Below are 22,091 nucleotides of genomic sequence, written 5' to 3' on the forward strand. Positions count from 1 at the left end.
CTCTCCTTTGCGTTTGAGCTTGGCAGTGGAGAACGTGGTGGCAAAGATGGCTGTACGGTAGCCTTCTGGAGCATACTTTCCTGTCAGGTTAAGAAGTGAGATGCTTGCCCATAGGGATACCGTCGGGTCCGATGCTGGTTTCTTCATTTCTCTTACGAGTTTGGGAAACCATGATGCGAGTAAGGCAGTTGATTGTTGTCTAGGGAGAATGAGACCTAGGCCTCCCTCCTCTCGCGTTTTAGAAAGGAGGCTAAGATTGATCTGCGGGCCTCGTCCATCCCATAGAAATTGTCGTAGGATTGTGTCCAGTTCTTTGAAGAAATCCGCGCGCTACGCCGTGTTCGCTAATTGTAATTTTACATATTTTGGTCGGGCAACGAATCGGTGTTCAATGTGAATGACAGCCCAGCTAGCTCATCTGGGAGAGCGTTAGACTGAAGATCTAAAGGTACCTGGTTCGATCCCGGGGTTGGGCACAATATTTTTATTTTATAGAATAGAACGTTTTATTTTATATTTTAAATAGCCAGAAGGAACTTATCGTTGGCGGAAGGAAAGGAAATAAATAGGGTAGAGCCCCGGTGGAGACCATTGCAGTTGCTTACATGATACTCACAGCTTAATTAATTAATGCATCTGGATTGTCCCATTGCATAGTTCCACGCGATGATAAAAAAAAAAGCTCTAGCACGTCGAAACGGGATATACAAGGATTTTGCATCCTCTTATCCCTATATAGAATTCAACACCCTCCAATGGCTCCCTCTTGTATTTGGCCCGTAAAGCCAAAAGAGGCTAGACTGGCACTTTCAGGGGTAATATATCGATTATCCTATTTGGAAATATAGCTTTTTGACATTTCATGTTGAGCTCTTTTGGGGTCATCTCGCGACTTCTACCCTGGGGGATCCGAGCTTTTTCGATTTTTCCAGATTAAAGTTGAACATAATAGTTGCATTTCCATATTTGCTTCCGTTATAACTATTAGTTTTTGAGAGAGGATGATTTATTTCAGATTTCTACCCACAATGGAGCAACCAGTGTATGTCAAACCCTATAATCACATCGGATATAACGAAATAGCTGATATTTTTTGAAGGCAAACCCCCGAGTTGAGATCCTGGGGAAATCTCTTCTCAAGTATGTACACGAAATGCTTCACTCCTAAGCGGTAAAAGTTGCATGCTTAGGATAACCGAGGTTTCACCCATATTTCCCACGGCTCAATGCACTTTTGAGCACTCATTTTTCAACACCTCTGCTGTCGTTGATTCAACTTTCTTGTACTCGTTGGAACACAACCACCAGCGTACCGCCCACTAGTGCCTTGACATAACGCAATCATGGCTGTATGGCCAATATTTGGACGCAAATGATGCCTGTCGCGGTACATATAGTTGGTTACACTGCTGTGAATAAAAGCATAGCTAATTCCTCTTTCCGCTATATTGGTGGGTATCCCAGTTTTACCCGCTCCCTATTCCATCTCAGCTAGCGCCACCAAGCTCTCCTTTCCATTCAAATCATATGATAATGGCTTCCAAGTAGACCCTATTTTGAATCTTTCATTGGCCATGCATGGTGTAAGATCTCTCTCCTTTCTCGGAGTTGGGGAGTACCAGGCCCAAAGCCCAAAAGTATAGCAATATATATATTGACGTATTGAGCCTACTAATTTTGTGCACTTTCCATAAAGATCCACCACTGGCCACCCGGTGGGAGCAGTGTATAAGCAATGTTGAGTTTTCTCTATGAAGCAGCAGTTTCCATTGCCCCAATGCACATCAAGATGAGCGTCTATCTAGTGTGCCGGTGCGTATGAAAAGCCCGAAAAGCAGGATTCGCCTTATTAAATTAAAAAAACAGAAGGCATCGAAATTGGGCGTTGGTTTCAGACGGTGAAGGTCCATGAAACTTGGATTTCCCTTGTAACATCCGATTTGGGCATTTTCCTCTAAACTAGGGTTCATTGGCAGCAATCGAGGCATCCATAGGTGGATTTTTTAATTTGCGTGCTGCTTGAGGTCCTTGGAGTAGCGCCTTCAAGAGGAAGGAGAGGCGAGCGCATGCGCGGTGGAGCTTGTGGGGGAGACGAAGAGGACAGAGGCGAGCTGGCAAGAAGAGGGGCCTGGGGCGGCGGCAGTCCGTGGTCGAGGCCGATGGAGAGATATAGCATATGCAATTATGAAAAATTTTCCAATCCTGGCTCGAGTTGGCGGAGATTCTCGATGTCTGGTGGAATATATGGAGAAAGGCAGCGGTAATCTTTTAATGATTTTTTTTTTTTATATTCTTCCCCCATCCTTTATTTTCTATTTGCTGTGCTACTTTTGTTTTTTATTTCTGTTCTAGCCGTATTTTTCCTTCTCGCGATTGTACACTCGGACAGAGTTCTGCCCACACGCCATTCTAGAGGGAGTAATGCGAACGAATTACGGCCCTCATATGACAAGAGTATCTTGGATAGCGTTTTTTTGCCTTGGGACTGTTTCCGGCTCGCTCTTGAAGAGACAGCGCAATGAGACTCTACAGGTGGCACCGCTCCCGACGATAGTCGACTCCATCAGCGCGCCCTCATTCAACTTCACCGATCCCTATGCCTTGTATCCTATCCCGACCCCGGTTCAAACCCCGTATGATCAATACACAAGACTGCTGGGCGACTCATTGCTGTTCTACGAGATGCAGCGAAGCGGGAAACTAGTCAACAACCGGATACCCTGGTGAGTGTTGCGTGATGCCGAGGGCTCTTTGGGTCGAGATTCTCACTCCCCTCCCTCCTCTCCCCTTTGTCCCATGCTTTCCTCCCTCCCTCCCTCCCCACCGTAGGAGACACGACTCTGGACTTGCAGACGGCGCTGATAACCGCGTTGATCTTGTGGGCGGATATTATGATGCGGGGGACTGTATGTGCTTCCTACAGCTTATTAGGCAGAGCTCTCGCATGTTTAACCGAAAAGATTGATGTCTCTAAATTTTTAGACGTGAAGGCCACGTTTCCGCTCTCATTCACACTTAATCTGATCAACTGGGGAGCATTAGAGTATTTTCAAGGCTATGTTTTGGCGGACCAGGCGGGGAATCTGAAAGACATGGTGAAGTGGGTAAGTCATTTGTCGCCGAGGTTAGTGTTTGAAGAAACGCCCCTTCATTTCTCTTCTGGGGGGCGTGCAGGGGACAGATTGGCTCATCAAGGCACACAACGCGAACAACTCGCTCTATGTGCAAGTCGGAGATGGCTGGATAGATAACAACTATTGGGGTAAGGGTGGAGGGGAGGAGATTGTGCTGCTGGTTTTAACAAGGGTCTAATCCTCCCTTTCGCCTGTGAAAGGACCTGATACAAATATCCCATCGCCGCGTCGTTCGTTCCGAGTCGATCCGCTGCACCCGGGGACGGATGTGGCGGCGGAGACCGCCGCGGCGTTTGCCTCCTCTTCGCTACTTTTCCGCCGCCATTTCTCCAGCCCGGACTACGCAGCCCTATTGCTTCAGCACTCCAAGGAGCTTTTCCAGTTCGCCATGACGCCGCCGCTGCGGCGCTACAGCCAGGACCGGCATTTTCTGTACTCCAGCTCCGGCTTCGGAGATGAGCTCCTGTGGTCTGCCTTGTGGATGTACCGAGCCACGCGCAACGAGACCTATTTCGAGTTGGCGCGCGAGTTCTTGGACACCTATGGGCTGGGGGATGCCGTGTTGCCTGTGGACTGGGATTCCAAGCATGGGGCGGCCTATGTGCTCGGGGCGGCCTTGAGCTCGGGGCTGGATGGGCTGCCCGTGCTTGCCGATGCACCCCAGTGGAGGGCCCTAGCGGAGAGCTATTTGGATCGGCTCGTGGATGGGGTGTTTGGAACGCGAACACCAGATGGTCTCTTCTGGTTTGATGGATCAAGGTAGCCTATTTACTGGAGAGGGGGGGGGGAGGGGAAGACCGAGGAATGACCGCAGCTAACCCTGATTCCCACGATTTTGCATTGTAGTGAGAACAATTCTCTGCCTGTGTCGCAGGCTACCTCCTTGCTCTGTTTCCTCTATAGCTCCACCACTCTCAGGGCGCACCCCCTGGGCAAGATCTCCAACTCTACCGTCGCCATCAAAGCAGCCAAATACGAGGAATTTGCAACCAAGCAACTAGGTGAGGATCTGAGGCGATTCGTGGTATGCATAGCGGGGATGGGACCGTTGACAGAACTTTCTTTTCTTTTTTTTATATTCTTCGATCCTAAAAGAATACCTCTTGGGGAACAACAGCGCCGGTCGTGTATACGTGGTCGGCGAGCACCCGTCGTCTCCAAAGAATCCTCACCATGCGGGAGCCCATGGGGGCACCCATATTCATGATCTGATGAACCCTGCGCTGACCACCAACGTGCTTTTAGGAGGTGAGGAGCCCAATCACCTAAGAAAATCTCCCCGCTCTACTCTCTCTGACCCCTCCCCCCCCCTCTTGCTCTTTTAGCTGTGGTGGCTGGGCCCGATCGTATGGATTCCTTTATTGACGATCGAAGAATATGGACGCAAACCGAGGTATGCCCGAGCTTTTATTTTTGGTTCAGAGTGGGCCGCCTCCTCACAGCGGCTCTTTGTATAAAAAAAATGATAGCCTGCCCTCGATTATAATGCCCCATTTCAGTGCAATGTTGCCCGACAAGTACTGTACGCCACCAAGCCTCCTCGATTCATTCGGCAACCGGTGGAGCCACCGTCTCTTCAGCCCACCTCCGGCTGGAGAAACGAGTACCTGTGCGCGATCCTGATACCTCTTCTGGTAGGTTTGCCGGCAATGGGAGCGTTCCTTTGGTGGTGGCAACGGAGAAGACGAGAGCGGACGGGCAAGCATGAGGGAGAATTTAGGATGGGCGAGGTGAATGGCGAAATGCGTATACCCAAGGAGGAGCTGGTCGGCGGGAGCCCGGGGCCATCGGCATGTTCCACCCAGAATGATGAGGGCTCGGGCATGGAGAGTACGCTGGTGGAGGATGGCGACCGAGTTGTTAGCTAGTATTTATTCTCGAAACATTTCTAATGAATTTTAAGTTTAAGATCCCTCAACGTGAAGTCAGGTGACGCCTGCTAATAATTTAGCTCGATATTTTTTCCTCTTTTCTCACAAGTTCGAGGCTTTTTTTTCCTTTTCTCCTTTATCTCTCCCTCTGTTCTCCTCGGTTTACTCTGCAAATAAATTACCCAACTGTCTCCCACCGCTTGCTTTAAACCCAGTATCAGACAAGATGCCGCTCCAATTGAAGAATGGCGAAGAGCTTCTCGCCGGACATCCCCCTGCAAGTGAGCATTGTCACACATTTTACGGCTGGGCTCCCAGCCCTGGAATGGGATTCTCATGGGGAGGGGGAATGTTTCTCTTCTTGCTTTTGTAGACAAGATCGGCGGAATGCGCTGTGGCATGGCGAACCATGTACCCTTAAAGACGAGGTCAAGGTATGCATGTCCATTCTGACGCCACCGCCTGTCCTGCTGCTAACTGTGTGACTTTTGCACGCCTTTGTTCTGCCAGAGAGCAGACCAGCTCGCCCGATCATGCGAAGGAGGAGCAGGATGAGCGGGCCCTGCAACGCATCCACCAGGAGGCCGTGAAGCAGGAGCAACGGTCCCAGCTGATGGATCTCCAACGGCAGCAGCGGCAGCAGGCCTTGCACGACAAGCGCCAGCAGTCGCGTGGGGCGAAGAGCGTGCAGCAGCCCCGTTTGCACAACCACTTTGTATTGAGACCCAACCATATCCCGGAGAGCCTCTGAGCTAGAGGGAGGCTCTCGCTGGCGCTTGAGTTTGTTTTCTCTCGTTCTTCATCCCCCCAATATTTGTATAAAATCCCTTGAGGGCAAGCACATCTTTTCTGTCTTCTCTTTGTTTGCTTCTATCTTGACCCATATGTATGTGTAAGAACTTGTTGAATATGCTTATTCTCGTTTAGTGTACCGATTGAAAGTCAATTAAGTAAAAGGAGTGTAAATCCAGTGTATCCGGAAGGCGTACAATGGGGGAGGGGAGGCGAGCCAGGGGCCCTCCAGGCTGTGCCGGTGATAACGGGAAACGGGTGGACGGTATCACTACGTAATTTCCTGTGCTTCTTATTAGAGCAGGATGAGATAAGCGTGAGGGGGAGCCGCCACAGCCGAAAAAGGAGTGACACTGGCTGTGGTTTCAGACCTCTGCAGGCCCGGCGGGGGCGGGCAGTGATTGGCGGGCGACCCGCGGGTAATTTATTTCTCGCAAGGTTAATGCATTCTCCTTCTTCCGCGTCCTCGCCATGCTAAGCGATCAAGCCTGCGTCGGTTGACAAGATGTCCATCGCCGTGACGCACGATCACCGCCGCTGGGGGGGGGGGGGCTTTGCAGGGGGAGCAGAGTGGGCCACAAGCAAGGGCAAGGGCCGGCCGCAGCCGGCCCTGGATTTGCGGGGCGAGCTTCGGGCCACGCTGACTCACGCGCGCCTCAGCGGCACCAGCAGGGCCCGGCGGCATGATCCAGGGCCTTGCTGGAGGCGGGCTGCTGCGGGGTCTGGGTTGGGCGAGGCCGCGGGCGCTTGCCGTGTGGGCGGGGGGCGGCGGATGGGCTTCGCTCTTCCAAAAGCGTTGGCCAAATCGCCGCCAAACTCTCCGGAGCCGGCTGAGTGTGAAGCCAGGCAAACTCACCGGGCAGAGGGGAACGAGTAACGGCCTGTCGCGTGGTTTATTTAGAGTTTTTTTTTTTCCGCGCACTGGCCGTGTTGATTCGGCCCCAAACTTTTTTTTGTTCCTCGTTGGACAAGGAGGTGAGCGGTTTGCCTTTTTCTCTCACACACAAACGTTGCAGCGGCTCCCTCCCCTGTGCCTCCCGTGCTCTTTTATTTTGTGTTGTTCCCTGGCCCTCGCCTCTGCTCTCCCTCCCGGCGCCGCCTCAGCTGCTTGCTCCTTCTTCGTCTCTCTCATCCGGGCAGAGCATCCTTGACATGTCATCTGCTCTCTCGCTGTAATCGCCAGCCCACACGCCCTCAATCCCGCGAGATTACTAAAGCCGCATGCACTAACTGCACCCATCTCTGTAATTCGTATACCAATCCCATATATCTCTGCTGCTGTTAATTCTTGGATATCGCCGCATATACTATTTAATCGCCGTCATTCGCACCCATTGTCATCCTCCCGTCGGCTTCTCCGGTCTATCTATCTCTCTCTCTCTGTTTGTCTAGCTGTCTGCCGGCCCACCCTCATACCTTGATACACACTCCTCTTTCGTTCGCATGCATTCCCTCGACATGACGCAGCCGCAGCCCTACCAAAATGAGGAGATCTCCACCATCTTTGTCGTGGGCTTCCCCGACAACATGCAGGAGCGTGAGTTCCAGAACATGTTTACCTTCTCCACCGGGTTCGAGGCGGCCACCCTCAAGATCCCGCAGAGCATGGAGGACGAGAACGGGGCCCGGAAACAAATCGTAAGTACTGTGTGCACGGCCCTCGGTTGGGCCGGTAATGCTCTATGGATACTGATCAATCTCCCCCCCCCCCATTGCCCTGCAGATCGGCTTTGCCAAGTTCCGCACGCGTGAGGACGCCCTGCGCGCAAAGGATATGCTGAGCGGGCGCAAGGTCGATGCAGACAAGGGCTGCACCCTCAAGGCCGAGATGGCCAAGAAGAACCTGCACACCAAGCGCGGGCTCTCCATCGACCACGGCCTGCGCCCGTTCACGCTGCCCCAGCCCGGCACCTCGCCGGCCGCCGCCTCGGTCGGCTCGGGCAGCCTGGGCGCCCGCCGATTCACCAGCCCCAGCTCGCTCAACCTCGCGTCGTCGAGGTACGACCCCTTCAGCTCCGCGCCCCTGGCCTCCCCGCTCCCCAGCGACCTGCTCTCGCCACTGGAGTACGCCGACATCTTCTCCGAGATGCTCTCGCCCCCCACGCCCACCACCCCCGGCACCTTCTCCGACCTGCTCGGCCGGCTGGACCTGCGCGACGAGGCCGGCGGCCCCAACGGCGCACACAACCCCAGCGCCGGCGCCGGCGCCGCTGGTGCTGCCCCGCTGCCCAAGCCGCCAAGTGCCGGCTGGGACGGGTCGCGCGCCGTCGGCTTCAACCGGCCCTCCTCGGGCAAGAACAGCCTACTGGAGGTGGACGTGGCCGGCTCGCCCGATCCCCTCGACTACCTGTCCAAGTCCACCCCGGCCCTGTCGGAGCGGGTGGGCGGGTTCGGCGGAGGGGGCGCGGGCATCAGCCCCTGGGCGGTGGACAGCCACGCGGCGCGCCTCGCCTCCAGCCTCCTCCCCTCCCCCTCGCTGCCCACCGGCGGCAACCCCTTGCGCCTCATGCACTCCGCCAACCCCGCCGACCAGAACCCGCCCTGCAACACGCTCTACGTCGGCAATCTCCCGCACGCCGCCAGCGAGGAGGAGCTGCGCCAGATCTTCTCGCGGTGCAGCGGGTATAAGCGCCTCTGCTTCCGCACCAAGGCCAACGGGCCCATGTGCTTCGTCGAGTTCGAGAGCATAGAGCATGCGACGCGGGCGTTGAATGATCTCCAGGGGACGCCGTTGGCAAGCTCCGTCAAGGGCGGCATCCGGCTCTCCTTCTCCAAAAACCCGTTGGGGGTGCGGCAAACCCCGCCCGTCAACGGGTCCACCATGAACACCAACCCCTCCACCACCATCACCACCAGTTCCATCAGCACCAGCACCATCAACACCACCACCAGCAGCAGCAGTACCACCACCAACACGACCTCCACTTCCACTACCGCCCCCCCCACCCCCTCCTCCCTCCCCCCCTCCTCCACTCACCACTGAACGGGACCAGCGGAAACGGCTTGGGCTCCATCCTGGGGAGCAAGGCCATCGCCCCCCCGCCCGGAGTCCTTCCCGCCATTGGCGGCGAACGGCCGCTCCCGATGCGGTCGGCAACGGCCCCCCCCCACAACGCATTCTACCTCCAGGACCTGAGAAGCCCCACCTCCCCACTCGCGGGCGGCCTGCCGTTTGTGATGGAGGGGCGCGAGGAAGCCTTCACGTTCCATCCACAGCTTTGAGTTCATTTTTCTTTCCCCCTATCTGTTGTTCGTTTCTGTTGTCTATTCTTCCTTTTCCTTAACTCCCCTTATTTTTTCCTCCTCGAATATATATATACTTTTTTATTATTTAGCATCCTAAACATTGGAAAGCGCATTTTTCTCTTCTCTCTCTTCTTTTCTCTTTATTTTTTCTTCTATTATTTATTGATTCTATTATTTATCTGAAATCGTTTCTGGTTGTTTTTTTTTTTTTTTTCGTCAGGGGAATAAAGAGATTTTTTATAGGCAAACATGCTCAGCCATCAGGTATTTTTTTTTTTCAGTGACATAAAAAAAAACCAAAGGGAAATTTTCCCTGATTAGATCAGAGCTATTCACCTTTCCTTTTCCATCGTCGCCAATCAACATTCCAGGATGAACGCGTCATCGAGCGGCCTCCAAAGACGGCGCGTTGCCGCCCCCCCCACCACCGAGGAGTCCCGTCGGCCGTCCGAGGAGGAGAAGGAGGAGGAACAGCCACGCTTTACCATAATGGAGGAGGTTCTTCTGTTGGGTTTGAAGGACAAACAGGTAAGCTATCTCCTCACCGCATGGGCCATTCATCATCCCCCCCCCTCCATCTTAGTCATCCCTTGTCTCTGTTCCCCCCTCCCCCCTGTCAATTCGCTCTTGTACATTATTCACCAGTAGCTTACCTCTCTTTATAATGTTTTCATTGGAATGGGCGGATTTCAGGGGTATTTATCGTTCTGGAACGACAACATTAGCTACTGCCTTCGCGGATGTATTCTTATAGAGCTTGCCTTCCGTGGGCGAATAGCGATGGTTCCGGATCCCAATCGCCGGCGGCAGCCTTTGGCGGAGCGATTCATCGAGGTGATTAATGATGAGTCCACGGGGGAGGTGCTGCTGGATGAGGCGCTGAAGCTGATGAAGGCTAGCGAATACATGTCGGTCATGAACTGGATTGATCTCATGAGCGGTAAGGATCGATGTCCCTCGTGGCAATCCCTTTCTTTTTTCTTTTGGCTCTTTGCTCTCTCTTGCGTGTGTGTTGAAAAGGGTGTGCTCACTCGGGGCATCTTGCGTTTGCCCCCCCCTCTGCCTTTGCTAGGTGAGACCTGGAGCGTGATGAAGGCGGGGTATCAGCTCAAGCAGGTGAGAGAGCGCCTCGCCAAGGGGCTGGTAGACAAGGGGGTGCTGCGGACGGAGAAGCGCAACTTCCTCCTCTTCGATATGGCGACGCACCCCGTCAACGACTTTCGTGTCAAGGAGGAGATCGTGAACCGGGTGTGCTCCACGCTGATTTCGCCGGTCGAGCCCGACCTTCGCACGGCCGCCATGGTCTGCGCCGCGTATGCTGCGAACGTGCTCGAAAATGCGCTGGTGACTCTGAGCTACGAGCGCAGGGAGCAGGCGCTCACGCGGGTGGACGAGCTGCTGGGAGACTATAGCGTGTGGCCGATGCAGGGCAAGGCGGCGAACCGGTTTCTGGACAAGGGTGGCGAGCTGTGCATGGAGGTGGTGAGCGCCGTCTTGGACGTGTTCACAAAGGTGGATTCCATTGTAAGTGCCCATCTGCGCTTTCTCTCCGAGCTGTTTGCGCGCGAATCGCTAATGTCTTCCCCCTTCTGTGTTAGCTATGAACCCCACGAAATACGAATGTGGTGTACTATAGGGACGAACTTAAATTTATATATATATATATATTTCGACAAAAAGGCAAGACCTTTATTTTTTTCTTAAAATCAAAAAAGCCTCCCTTCCTTCCCCCTTGAGAAGACAATTTTCCCCTCGCTATCTAGGCTCAGGAGAGACGGGGCTCTCTTCCCCTTATTTTTTTTTTTTACAGCTTTTCCTCTTCTCTCTTTCCCTCATTAATTATATATATATATGTGTGTGTGTGTGTGTTGGATCCTTATTCACTCGACTCTCTCTTTCTCTTCTACTTCTATTGACCCTTCATCTCGTTTGATTCTCTTTTAATTGTGTTCTTCTTTTCTCCTTCTTTCTGGATCATGCTCTAGTTCATGCTATTGTATTAAATATTACTTTATCCACTTTTTCTCTCCACTCGAGTTTAGTTGGAGGCAGAGGCTCGGGCGCCGGTGTTTTTGTCGGCGCCCTTTCCTATGCTTATATAAGGTTGCCGCCTAACCTTCTCTTCATAGGGGGCGTGATGCGGCAAAAAAGGAAATGGGGCGATGCCTCTGAGGACAACCCCGGGAGAGTCAGCTGGCGATGACCTTGACCAAGCATGGATGAGTACGCTAGAGAGCATAGGTCCTTCCGGAAAGACGAGTCTGTCTAGGCTTGGGCCCCGAGAGTGAAGGGCAGAGGGCCAAACTAAGGGGGAGCCTCCTCCCTCCAATCCCCTCCCGCCCTCTGCCACGGCCGTATTGGCTCATCTCCACCGGCCAGTTCGGGTTGTGGCAGCTGTGGCTTCATGATCCCCGCTCTCTCTCCTTTGTTCACCAAGGGGAGGGGGACCTCAACCATGCTTATGATCCAGGTGTTGGCACCCCCCGTCCCTGCTTACCCCCTCCCCCCACCTCGACATTGCCTTTCTCCCCCTGACCTTCCCGAGGCACGGGTAAGGGGCCACAGCCTAAGCGGGAATCAAACCCGAGTCCTACGCTCCCCAAGCACTATATTGGTTGCCCTCCTGGGGGCCAAGCGCTCGGTGCAAAGCGCACCGTGTTGCTCCGGTGAGCAGGAGTCGAAGCATACTTGCTCGCCAATGAAAGCCTGCCTTGGCCGTTGACGGGTGGAGGCTACCCTTCTACAAAGAACGCTAGCCGGAAGCTGCATTTATTTGGCACAGTTGCACATGGAAGGGAGAGGCAGAGCCAAAGCGTCTTGGAACTCTTCCCTATGACCTTGGAGACGAAATAGAAAGTTCAGAAATCAAGGTCACGTGCAAACGTTCGGGTGGCTAAACTCAAATGTCATTTCATTCCCCATTTCAATAGGCAGCTCGAGTAGTATGGACATTATAATAAAATTGTATTATTCAAAAGGAAAACAGAAAACAATACAGCAAAACAAGCGTTAAGTACGGTGATTCATTTAACATCTGATCGTGTTCGAAAATTCAAATAAGAAAAAAGAAATCATGAGATAAATTAAGACACTCCCTCAAAAAAAAAAAATCCAACTTATTCGGGGACAGCCGCAGCAAGAATTCTTGCTGTAAGGGCACGATGGGCTTCACTCAGTTGCTCCTCGAGCTTCTTGATCCTCTGCATGTGCTCTTTGTCACGCAGTTCAGAACTCGTCTTTTCACTTTCCAGGACGGCCGTCTTCACTTGGAGCCTGGCATTCTCAGCTTCAAGCTCGGCAACCCGCTTCTCAAGCGTCTCCATACGGTGCAGCTTCCTCATCCGAGATCGGCGGGCAGCGTCCGTGTTCTTTTGGCGCTTAAGAGCCAGTTCCTCCTCAAACTGAGGGGTGTTGGGGAGAGGCTCTTCACGGGTGCGCTTGCGACCCCTTCGACTCGCTCCAGTCTGAGCCATAGGGGGGCTGGACATCAGCGGAGTAGCAGGCGTGGGCGGGGCCTGATGGTTGGGCGTGATCGAATTGAGTGGAGGGGTCGGGAGCTGCAGGGAAGCCTGCGTGAGAGTGGGGGTGCTGGAAGAAGCCGGCTTGAAAAGGGCCGAGGCAAGGTCTGGGAAAGCGGCGATGGCGGCGTCGAGCCATGGGCTACCATCGGTGAGAGAAGCATCAGGGGACTCGGGAGAAGAGTGGATGGTGGAGTCAAAGAGTTTGCCCATGTTGTCTTCGTTGAGGAGGAACTCGGTATTGGAGGGCGATTCGTGAAGAGCGGGGCTGGGCTGAATGGAGTTGGAGAAGTCTTGGTCGGGGGAGGAGAGGTCGTGGTCGTTTTCGTTGGAGAGATGGCCAGCTGCAAGCCACTCATCAAAAAGGGAATCACCGGATGGATTGTTTTCGATGTGTTGCTCGCGGGGGCTAGCCGCGGTGGGGAGAGAGGTTGAGTCGACCATGGCAGGTTTGTTTTTCTTAGAGGCGGATTTAGACAGTTTAAACTTGATAACGGAAGATTTGTACGGGTGCGCTGGTTTACGGTTTTTGGAACCCAACTTAATGGATATTAGCGTAGGCGAACGGGAGGAGACTTGTGTGGAGGAGCTCTTGTTCTTGCTCTGGAGAGGATTGGTGCGGCTTGGCCGGGAAGAGGTTGCTTGTGTTTCTTGAGGTAGGCCATATTGGACTACGTTAGGTTGTTGTGGTTGTTGAGAATGGTGGTGATGGTGTTGTTGTTCACTGTGTGAATCCCTGATGCAGACTTGGGAGTCTGAGGGTTTAGAAGTGGTGGAGGGCGAGAGAAGCCATAAAAGATAATCAGAAGACTGGTCGTCTAACTGAGGCAAATACAAGTTAAAGGGGGGAAAAAATAAAGATAATTAAAATGTTTAGTTGACCGCAAAGAATATGCCAACTAAACAGTCGCGCGCGTGGAAATAGTTAAAGGAGGCTGTGAGAGGGTGGGGAGGGCGCCTATTGCGGACGTCGCTTAACAACCACGGGGAAGGGGGTTGGGGAGAGAGAAAAAGGAAAAAAAAGTAAGGAGGAGAGAGGATGAGGCGGCCGGCGAGGGACTACAATTTATTCGAGCGATGAGGGCTTAGTTTGGAAATTCCTGGAAATGACTCATAAAAAATAACACTAATCGGCTAATTGGGGTCTGAAATCCGATCACGAAAGGCAGAAACAAAAGGCCTCAGTAAGCTGAATCACACCGCCTCGACCACTCAAGGCCGCGATTCTGACCCAAGTCATGGAGCCTCCCAAATAGAGTAAATTTCTCGGAGGCTGGGCCTCCAACGACCCTCTCTCGGCCGGCCCAAGCTTAGATGGCCGCGGCTCCTTGCGGGGAGTCGAATTATTGCCATTGATAACCGATATTAAATTCAAAGTCTAGGATTAATGGGACCTCGCCAGCTTCGAGACCCAGAATCCATACGCCTTTGCAAATCGCACGCTGTCTGGATCGTCATCTCCATGACCCATGCTTGCATTCGCGCTATCGCCCACTTCTCCACCGATACTCTCGCTCTTGCGCATCCATTCCTCGGCAAACCGCATTTCTTGCGCTTGAACATCGGCATCAATCCACCCAAACCATCGTATCCAAAACGATATAAAGCGCAAATGATACCATAAGGACTCGTGCTCCGGATAGCTCTCTATCAAACCTCTCATCCACGCTTCCTCCTCTTTCCATGCATTGTTGGCCTCTCCATCAGAATGGACCTGTCTTTCCTTCCACAGCTCCGTCCGAGATGGCATTGGTAGATCCTTCAGCTGGCATCTTGCCATCGTCCATCGTAGCAAACACTGCTGCCGATGCTGGATTCCCGAATAGTCCGACACATGTGTTTCCACCCATTGTCTTGACCACCGTAGTTCTTCAAGGCATTCGCCTGTTGAAAGTTGATGCAATAGCCAAGTCCGATAGGACCATGCGTAGTAGTTCTTTGGATAGAGAGTGAAGGCACGTTCTGTTAGGGCCAATTCTGCTTGCCAAAATTCTAAAGACGACTTGTGGGCGATTCTCTGAACTAACCATTTCCTAAAGAAAAAAAGATAGAGAATGAAGTATCAAAAAAGGAAAAGAATACGCATAAGCAAACTTACCGATGATGCCATAAAACAGAGCTCTTTATGTTGCGCGGCACTGTGAACACAGGCTGCAAAACCCTTAACTCATCTAACACGTCTAGTTTATTACAAGCTACTAATTGCTTCCGCGCATTTAATGCAGTATAGCAATCGGGATTAAGAATCATCATAGCCCGAGATGATTCGAGAATATCTTGAATATCTACATCTGAAGCGAACAATATGTCAAATGGTTTGCAACAAGAAACCCTCAAATATCACGGAATTCTCAAATTTAGCAAAGAATTGAATTAATAGATACCCGAGTGAGTTGAGCGAGCGTACACCTTAAAGAATAGGTCATGAGCCTGCTTGAATATCGGAATGAATAAAGGAGAAGGGACACCGAGCTTCGTATTTTCTGCTAATACAAAAGGGTATGCAGGCTCGGTCTGGGACGGTAAAAATGGCAATAGACCAATCTCATTTCTAACCACCGCGAATGTCAGTTAATGTGTCTATGGATTTTGGTGGAGAAAAAAAATACATTTGAGGATTACGATTGAGAAGCGTGGTTAATCGAATATAGACATCGTCCCAAGGTTCGCTTTCTATCATATTCGGAATAAGCGTATGCTGCCAGATAAGGCAGCAAGACTCGAATACACTGGTTCCATCTCTAAGTGGCTTAGATGTTTAATTTTACATTTCCCGTCAACGTTCGTTCCCTACCTCTCCATTGTACCAAAGAAGCCGTGTCGCAACCCCTAAGGGGCAGAGAGAAAATGAATACTAGAGGGTGGGACACGCAAGCTTTAATTCCACCTGAACAGTTTGAAAATAGTTTACTGCGTCCCAAAAGTCAGCCTCACCTCAATCAATCCAATCTTCGACCCCACCGAGATCATAATGCCAGCAGCACTGTTCAGGACCCGTCAACCGAATCTTCCGACAGTCGGATAAATCAAAAAAACAAACACAGACCTAAAGAGAGCAAACGAAGCGATTCCGACGAGCTCCTCCACCAGAGGCAGAGCAGCGCTAGAGAACAAAGTAAACGCAGACAGGATCAATCGAACGAGAATCATCATTCCCAGCAAGCCGATGCTTCGTTGCAGCATCGAACTTCTAGCATCCTATCCTCATTGAAACAGCAAACAGTTGAAGCATGCGAAGTGGAACGTGTGAAGCGAGCACGTTTGGAATACTGCGCAGAAACTCAAGATGATAATCAAGCGATCGAGCACGATATGCACCTCGAGACTCAAGAGCTGCCTATCTTGTCACCTCAATCCCATACTATTCCATTGGCTTTTAATCCTGCTCCAATTTCTATCCCGATCCCACCCTTTCCTCCCATGCAGCACCCATTGCCTACTGGTAATTGTTTGGTCAATCACTCTTTCCATATCTCCTGCAATTCTAATTCTGGCCCCCACTCTAGACATTGTTCCCGTAAGTGCACAGCAGCGACAGCGCAAACAATCTAAAATCCATCGAGGCGAAATCGCAACGTTGACAAGCGATTTATCTGCAAGTGACGAGAGCGATGAGGATATCGGAATTTCCGAAAAACTGGAGGACAATCCTTGGAAACTTCATGGGGAATTGCACGATTTAATGATGAAGCTGGAGAGGCAAAGAGCAAAACATCAGGCCTACCAAAATAAGGTGATTAGCCTATTATTCTATCTTCTTCCTCCTCCATTCCATGCTGATAGTCCTACAGGCGAAGATCTACGCAAAGAAAGTTCAGACAACGATAGAAACAGCCGAAAGAAAGCTTCGCTTCCTCCTCCAAATCGGATCATCTTCACTTTATGGCGCCAATATCTCTGCCACCACCCCCCCCACAACTACCACCACCGCCATGGTGATTAGCCCACCTATGGAGGGGAATATTCCCCCAATGCCCCACTTGAACGGAAATGGTGTCCACGAGCATGCCTCCACTCAAAGTGGTCGATGGGCCGCCCAATCTAGCACCTCTGTGCCCATATTAACCCCTCCCCTTAGAGAGCTGCCCGAGGGAGCTACGGCGAATCAATCGTCGAAGTCAGGCACCCTAGCTGAAAAACCTCGTCAGAATGAGCATCCCTCCCCAAAGAAGCCTCGAGCTGGATCTTCGTCCTCCAATTCGTTCTCTGCCCCCTCATCCTCCTCCACCACCACCACTACTGCCGTCACCTCCTCCGCTTCCTCCTCAAGGAAAGCCCCCAATTCGCTGAGGAGTCCGAGTGAAAGTAGCTCCGCAAAACCACGAGAGTGCTCATCCAAGGATGGAGAGAGTGTAGATATTCTTGTGGGTGTCACCAAGACCTCCCTCAAGGCCTTCAAGCGTAAACCTCGTACGCTGCTCTTCAACAATGCTAGAGAAGGCGATTTATCGGACATGAGCGACCTCATGGTGACGAGTTCTTTAGACGGCGAGATATTGTTTTGGAATGCTCGAACTAGAAAGTACCCTATTTACCCACTGCCTAATGTCCCTGCTCCTTGCTAATCCTAGCCCCACATAACGCCATAGGACGATCGACTCCATCCCCCCCGCCAAATTTAATTTTGCGTGGCCTGAAGATATGTGTTGGATCAACGAGGACACGCTCGCAGTGGCTGCCGCCAGTGGGCGCAATCCTTTCGGCGAGGAGCAGGTGAACTTAATCCAAGTTCGCCCGCAGGGTAGTCACCGGGTCCAGTATCGTTTACAGAGGCTCAAATACCCAGCACATGAGCGAGGGATCAGCGTCATCGCACCGATAGAGCGAGTCGGCGATAGGACCCTCTTCGCAACCGGAGGTCTGGATAAAATTGTGATGGTCTGGGAGGTCCAACAGTCCCATTCCGGAGATTGGAGTCGAGAGAGGGGGGAAAAAGAAGGTGGGGCAAATATTCTGGGAGTGAGATCGGTTCTCTCCCGCCATACCTCCGCGGTGCACTCGCTTGCCTATGACAGCCGGCACAAGTGGCTTATATCGGGCGGGGCGGACTGCAGATTGTTTATTACCGACATGGAACGGAAGACAAGAATTTATGATAATAAATTCGCAGAACGGGTAAGCCATCCCAAAGCCCAGCCTAGCCCATTGTCGAAATGACACAAAGCAGCTAACACGTGTTCCCCTTTTGCACCATGTTAGATCAACCATACTCTTCTAAACCCCGCCAACCCGAATTTAGTCCTCTTGAACTTCTCCTCCAAACAGCAACAGTTCCGCTTGCTGGACACACGCTCGCCCGAGAGGAGTATTTTCAGCGCCGGCATTGATGAACCTGAAAACTTGTCGCGCTACATCTCTCCCTGTTGGCACCCTGCCGGCAATATTTTCAGCTGTGGGAGCAACGCGGCAGGGCGCATTGGGCTGTGGGACATCCGGTGTTCGCGGAGCCCATTGCAAACCCTGTCATGGCACGAGAAACGCGTCCTGAAGGCCATGTTTCTGCCTGACGGCCACTCCATCGTCAGCGTGAGTACGGACCTGACGGCTTGTTTTGGACACTTTCAATTGGCGAGTACAAAATTGTAAATAGCCCGCAATCCAATGTCATCTCTTATTTAACACCCAGTCAATAATATTTAAATTTTTCCTGCTTCTTGGCATTAATAAATAATAAATGAGTAAAGGATAATACGCATTAAAATCATCATTTTGGAGCACCGGGTCTCTTTGAACTCCTCCAGGCCATTCGCTGGACTAAAGGGAGCACACATTTGAATGAAAACGGGGGGCTTTCTCTAGCCCGCTCTATTCTTCCCAAAACAGGGTGTGAGAAAGCAGTGGTTAAACTAGACCTCCCACCCTCGATTGTTTTATTTTCCAAGGAACGAGCTTGAATGGATAGGCTTGGTTCTCGTCGGAACTATTTTTAAACTGGAATTTCTACTGTTGACAAGTACGAACTGGAGTTTGCCATACAACGAAAAAGGCCAAGAGCCTGATTGCCTTAATTACAAACTCTTGGCGCGGAGATTAGAGAGTTTGACTTTTGCCACTGGGTGAAATTTATAATTTCGAGTGCAGACTGCTCACATTTTCCCGAGACCATTTTTCCTCTTTCTTTTACGTGTGCGCTTCTTATTTTTCACTTTTTGAGCATTAATTCCTACATTTCATTCCAATGGCATTCCCTCAAGGTAATTCATAAAGTACCTCATTCAATGCCATCAAGGTCTACACTAGGAATTTATGGAGCCCACCAATCCACTGAATTGAATTCACGCTTCATAAACTGGGAATACTAATACCATCCTTTGTCTATTGGTAGGCTGCTACTTTTTCATTCAGTCTCAAAAGTACCCTCAACGCGTGCTGGATGTGGAAGGAGACTCTCTTTCACCGGGTACCCGGCTATGCTTTTATCATCGAAAAGATTACCAAAATGATAACCAGCTCTGGACATTTCAAAATGGGTGCTTGGTCAACAAGCTCTCTGGCCAGGCCATCGATGTTGAAGGCGGTAAATATAACTAGAATTCCGCTTCTTTACTATTGATTACTAGTAAAAAAAAATTACGCATTTTCTACCCGTCCATCTAGGATATGCTCAACAGGAAGTCCACCTATGCCAGAACGGACCGAAAATGCAATGGACAATAGATCCAGAGGGATTCATATTCTCACTCGCAACTGGGCCAGATCTTGTAATGGTAAGCAAGATTTCTATTGATCTAGGTTATCTTTTTTGGAAATAACGACCACCATAGGACATCAAAGGTGACCACGACCGAGATGGTGCCCATGCCATTTTGTACGGGCGCAAAGCGTGGGGAGATAACGCAAACCAACGGTTTGTCTGTGTTCCATATGGGTTATCCAATGGGTATCAACAGAGTTATGTACAGGAGAGCTATATCCAATATGAGAATCAGCAAGGAGGATTCCAGCAAGGAGGATTCCAGCAAGGGGGATATGGCCAGCCAAGCGGATACAACCCCATGATGTCACCCCCGCAGTGGCAGGATGCGCACCGACAAGGTATTTAACCTCTTTGCGGCATTACCCTATAAACCAACCGTTCTGTAACCCATTGCTATTTCAGTATACCAGGAGAAGAAGGCCCACCTCTCCCATGAGATAATCGGAGGCGCGGTCGCATTTGAAGCAATGCGCATGTACGCGAAGCGACAAGAAGCTCAAGGCCAGCCCATGAAGCATGCCCTTGCAAAGGAAATTTTAGCAGGAATAGCCGCAGGAGAAGTCACCAAACTTGTTGAGGAACACAACTGGCCGTGGGAAAAGAAAAGGGAAATAGAACAGCAGGCCCAGCAACAAGTGAATCAAATGTACGAAGCACAATACGGCGGGAACCGGTGGTGAATGCAAGCAGGTGAATGAGGGCAAAAATAAAACACTGTTTGTAAGTTTTGTCTTTGCTATTCATTCAGAATGTGCAGAGCCCAATTTCTACTCCATCACTGCATGCATTAACCTTCTGCAATAAAAGCTGTTCATTGTATTTTTTAATATAAACTCAATCGTACTTCACCATTTGTTTTGCCTTGGTCAATTTTCAAGCACACGCTCAGAATAATACTGTCGATAAAGCAACTATTGAATGTTAGGTATGATCCGCTGGGAATTTTGATTTTCAGTTTTAAAATATTATTTTCCCGCTTACATCTGGATAAAATGGGAGAAAGCGCGAGGATAGCTAAAGTGAAAAATAGCCCTCATTCAAGTAGGGGGACCTCCTGCATTAGCTGGTGGTTTTTTATTGGTTTTGCTACTTATTTCTCAAAATGTAGAATAAGAAGGAACGAAACGGTTAATGGTTTAATGGTTATCTCGAAAAACATATAGTGAAAAGTTGAGCTAAGGAGTCACCGTTTTTATTGGGTGAATACTTAGCAACATTCAAGGAATTCCTCAAAGGATAGAGGCTTGATCTCTGGGAATAATCCATTGTCATTGTGGGGGAGATCGTAGTCGCCTTTGGCGATGGACACTCGGAAATATTCCATCACGGTGGCAAACGGGTTCTCTTGGTTGATCGCCTTCTGAGCTTCCTCCATGCTTATATACTCCACGTCAAATTTGCCAAAACGGGTCTCATACTTAGCAAGATATTCGTTCAAGGTCATATAATCGCCCCAGAATGTGAGTTGCCTGTTTTTCATATCTGGGCGATCGAAGGAGGCTACGACGAATCTCGCTACATCTCTCATGGAAGTAGCCACCATTCGGGAGTCATTCCCATTACCGACGATAATCGCTTTCTTTTCTTTGATAAGGAAGTTTGGATTCATGCCCACCAAATCTTCCATAAACGGACCGTTTATGTAGAAAATGTACTCCATGCCATATTTATCATTGTACTCTTTCATCATGAGTCGAAAGTCTCGTTTAGGACCGTAGAAAGGTCCGCCGAGAGCAGAGACATCCGTGGTGAATTCCGCTGGGATAAAGCGACTTACGGTAGCATCTTTGCAGGCCTCAAGTAGCTTCCTTTGCTCCATGACCGCCATGTCGCTCAGGGTGGAAATTACAATATCGGCTTCCCTGACAGCATTTAAAAGTTCATCAGGATTGTTGTAGTCGGTCGAAATACATCCAACGCCCATCTCTAAGAGTGCTTTTTTCCTGTCATCCACAGTCGAGTTTTTACGCTGGAGGATGCTCACAATATACTTTCCTGTTCTAACGAGCTCTTGTGTCAGAATATGTCCAAAATGGCCAGAGCCCCCGGCAATAATGACTTTTTTGATTTGCTGGTTCATTGAAGCTCTTTCTGAGTTGGGAATAATGTAGTTTGAAATTTAATTGTATTGAATGTAAGCAAAACTATCTCTACTTTTCTCCACGCAATGGTATATTTATACCTTCGACCTCCTTCTTACATTCCAATTTCGGAGACCCAATTCGCCTAATATTAATATAATTGGAAAATTTAGAGAAATAACCTGGAATAGGAAACATGGTGTTAAATCTTTTCCTCGAGATGGGGTCAACCCAAGCCAAACTCGTACGAAAACGACCATCAAATAGTATATTGGTAATTGGATATTGGTTCAGTAGACTTTCCATTGGCGATTCTCACGATTTGGACTTGGACCTTGGTCAAACCTGGTCAAAACAAATCATCTCGCATTACGATTGTAAACGTGTCTATTTAAGTAATAGTTAGAACAGACCATTCTCTATTTTGTCAGTGGCGTTCGGAGAGAATATATTTTTGCCACTCAATTAAGAAAAATCCAAGCCTGATGCCACACATCACCGATACAGAATATATAGTGCTCGATAACACTTGCAAAGTGCTTTACCTCCCAAACAACCTCCCTTAGAGGCTTGTCATTATGGGGTGAAGGAGGAAGAACAAGTAAAAAACGCTATTCTATTGTGGATGGAGTAACTGTCCAAGTCCATATCAACTTGTAAATATCCATGACAATTATAATGGTCGTCTGAAATTAATCTGATATAAAGCATAATTTTGCTTGGTGATGAAACTGAATCGCGCAATTCTGTAT

At 50.3% G+C, this 22,091-nt stretch overlaps 10 protein-coding genes and 1 non-coding gene across 11 annotated transcripts; 9 read left to right on the plus strand and 2 right to left on the minus strand.

Annotated features, from left to right (window-relative positions):
- The first annotated feature begins 403 nt into the window (after positions 1-403).
- On the plus strand, positions 404-476 carry VTP21DRAFT_t2. Its single transcript has one exon. It is a non-coding gene; the product is annotated as a tRNA-Phe (tRNA).
- A 1,708-nt stretch (positions 477-2,184) lies between these two features.
- VTP21DRAFT_644 (uncharacterized protein) lies at positions 2,185-5,002 on the plus strand (the record flags this gene model as incomplete). Its single annotated transcript, XM_069397070.1, has 11 exons — positions 2,185-2,260; positions 2,353-2,418; positions 2,468-2,723; positions 2,830-2,906; positions 2,983-3,104; positions 3,175-3,262; positions 3,335-3,893; positions 3,981-4,135; positions 4,230-4,382; positions 4,460-4,527; positions 4,604-5,002. 11 exons carry the CDS (start codon positions 2,185-2,187, stop codon positions 5,000-5,002), a joined length of 2,019 nt encoding a protein of 672 aa, XP_069257023.1.
- Positions 5,003-5,231: 229 nt separating this feature from the next.
- VTP21DRAFT_645 (uncharacterized protein) lies at positions 5,232-5,756 on the plus strand (the record flags this gene model as incomplete). The annotated part of the gene is made up of 3 exons (XM_069397081.1): positions 5,232-5,286; positions 5,379-5,439; positions 5,516-5,756. 3 exons carry the CDS (start codon positions 5,232-5,234, stop codon positions 5,754-5,756), a joined length of 357 nt encoding a protein of 118 aa, XP_069257024.1.
- A 546-nt stretch (positions 5,757-6,302) lies between these two features.
- On the plus strand, positions 6,303-6,674 carry VTP21DRAFT_646 (uncharacterized protein; the record flags this gene model as incomplete). Its single annotated transcript, XM_069397092.1, has 1 exon — positions 6,303-6,674. One exon carries the CDS (start codon positions 6,303-6,305, stop codon positions 6,672-6,674), a length of 372 nt encoding a protein of 123 aa, XP_069257025.1.
- A 566-nt stretch (positions 6,675-7,240) lies between these two features.
- Positions 7,241-8,780, plus strand: VTP21DRAFT_647 (uncharacterized protein; the record flags this gene model as incomplete). Its single annotated transcript, XM_069397103.1, has 2 exons — positions 7,241-7,435; positions 7,521-8,780. The coding sequence occupies 2 exons, from the start codon at positions 7,241-7,243 to the stop codon at positions 8,778-8,780; spliced, it is 1,455 nt and encodes a 484-aa protein (XP_069257026.1).
- A 635-nt stretch (positions 8,781-9,415) lies between these two features.
- On the plus strand, positions 9,416-10,647 carry VTP21DRAFT_648 (uncharacterized protein; the record flags this gene model as incomplete). Its single annotated transcript, XM_069397114.1, has 4 exons — positions 9,416-9,571; positions 9,737-9,983; positions 10,116-10,567; positions 10,642-10,647. The coding sequence occupies 4 exons, from the start codon at positions 9,416-9,418 to the stop codon at positions 10,645-10,647; spliced, it is 861 nt and encodes a 286-aa protein (XP_069257027.1).
- Positions 10,648-11,447: 800 nt separating this feature from the next.
- Positions 11,448-12,103, plus strand: VTP21DRAFT_649 (uncharacterized protein; the record flags this gene model as incomplete). Its single annotated transcript, XM_069397125.1, has 3 exons — positions 11,448-11,719; positions 11,826-11,913; positions 11,987-12,103. The coding sequence occupies 3 exons, from the start codon at positions 11,448-11,450 to the stop codon at positions 12,101-12,103; spliced, it is 477 nt and encodes a 158-aa protein (XP_069257028.1).
- A 56-nt stretch (positions 12,104-12,159) lies between these two features.
- On the minus strand, positions 12,160-14,814 carry VTP21DRAFT_650 (uncharacterized protein; the record flags this gene model as incomplete). Its single annotated transcript, XM_069397137.1, has 4 exons — positions 12,160-13,379; positions 13,771-13,888; positions 13,973-14,594; positions 14,660-14,814. The coding sequence occupies 4 exons, from the start codon at positions 14,812-14,814 to the stop codon at positions 12,160-12,162; spliced, it is 2,115 nt and encodes a 704-aa protein (XP_069257029.1).
- Positions 14,815-15,315: 501 nt separating this feature from the next.
- On the plus strand, positions 15,316-18,147 carry VTP21DRAFT_651 (uncharacterized protein; the record flags this gene model as incomplete). The annotated part of the gene is made up of 5 exons (XM_069397148.1): positions 15,316-16,003; positions 16,068-16,294; positions 16,353-17,083; positions 17,151-17,676; positions 17,761-18,147. 5 exons carry the CDS (start codon positions 15,316-15,318, stop codon positions 18,145-18,147), a joined length of 2,559 nt encoding a protein of 852 aa, XP_069257030.1.
- A 592-nt stretch (positions 18,148-18,739) lies between these two features.
- VTP21DRAFT_652 (uncharacterized protein) lies at positions 18,740-19,938 on the plus strand (the record flags this gene model as incomplete). Its single annotated transcript, XM_069397159.1, has 5 exons — positions 18,740-18,755; positions 18,887-19,078; positions 19,159-19,268; positions 19,326-19,596; positions 19,661-19,938. 5 exons carry the CDS (start codon positions 18,740-18,742, stop codon positions 19,936-19,938), a joined length of 867 nt encoding a protein of 288 aa, XP_069257031.1.
- A 527-nt stretch (positions 19,939-20,465) lies between these two features.
- VTP21DRAFT_653 (uncharacterized protein) lies at positions 20,466-21,338 on the minus strand (the record flags this gene model as incomplete). Its single annotated transcript, XM_069397170.1, has 1 exon — positions 20,466-21,338. One exon carries the CDS (start codon positions 21,336-21,338, stop codon positions 20,466-20,468), a length of 873 nt encoding a protein of 290 aa, XP_069257032.1.
- Between the last annotated feature and the right edge of the window lie 753 nt (positions 21,339-22,091).

This window comes from Calcarisporiella thermophila (genome assembly GCF_041956535.1).
Source record: "Calcarisporiella thermophila strain CBS 279.70 unplaced genomic scaffold VTP21scaffold_1, whole genome shotgun sequence".
Taxonomy (NCBI): Eukaryota; Fungi; Calcarisporiellomycota; class Calcarisporiellomycetes; order Calcarisporiellales; family Calcarisporiellaceae; genus Calcarisporiella; species Calcarisporiella thermophila.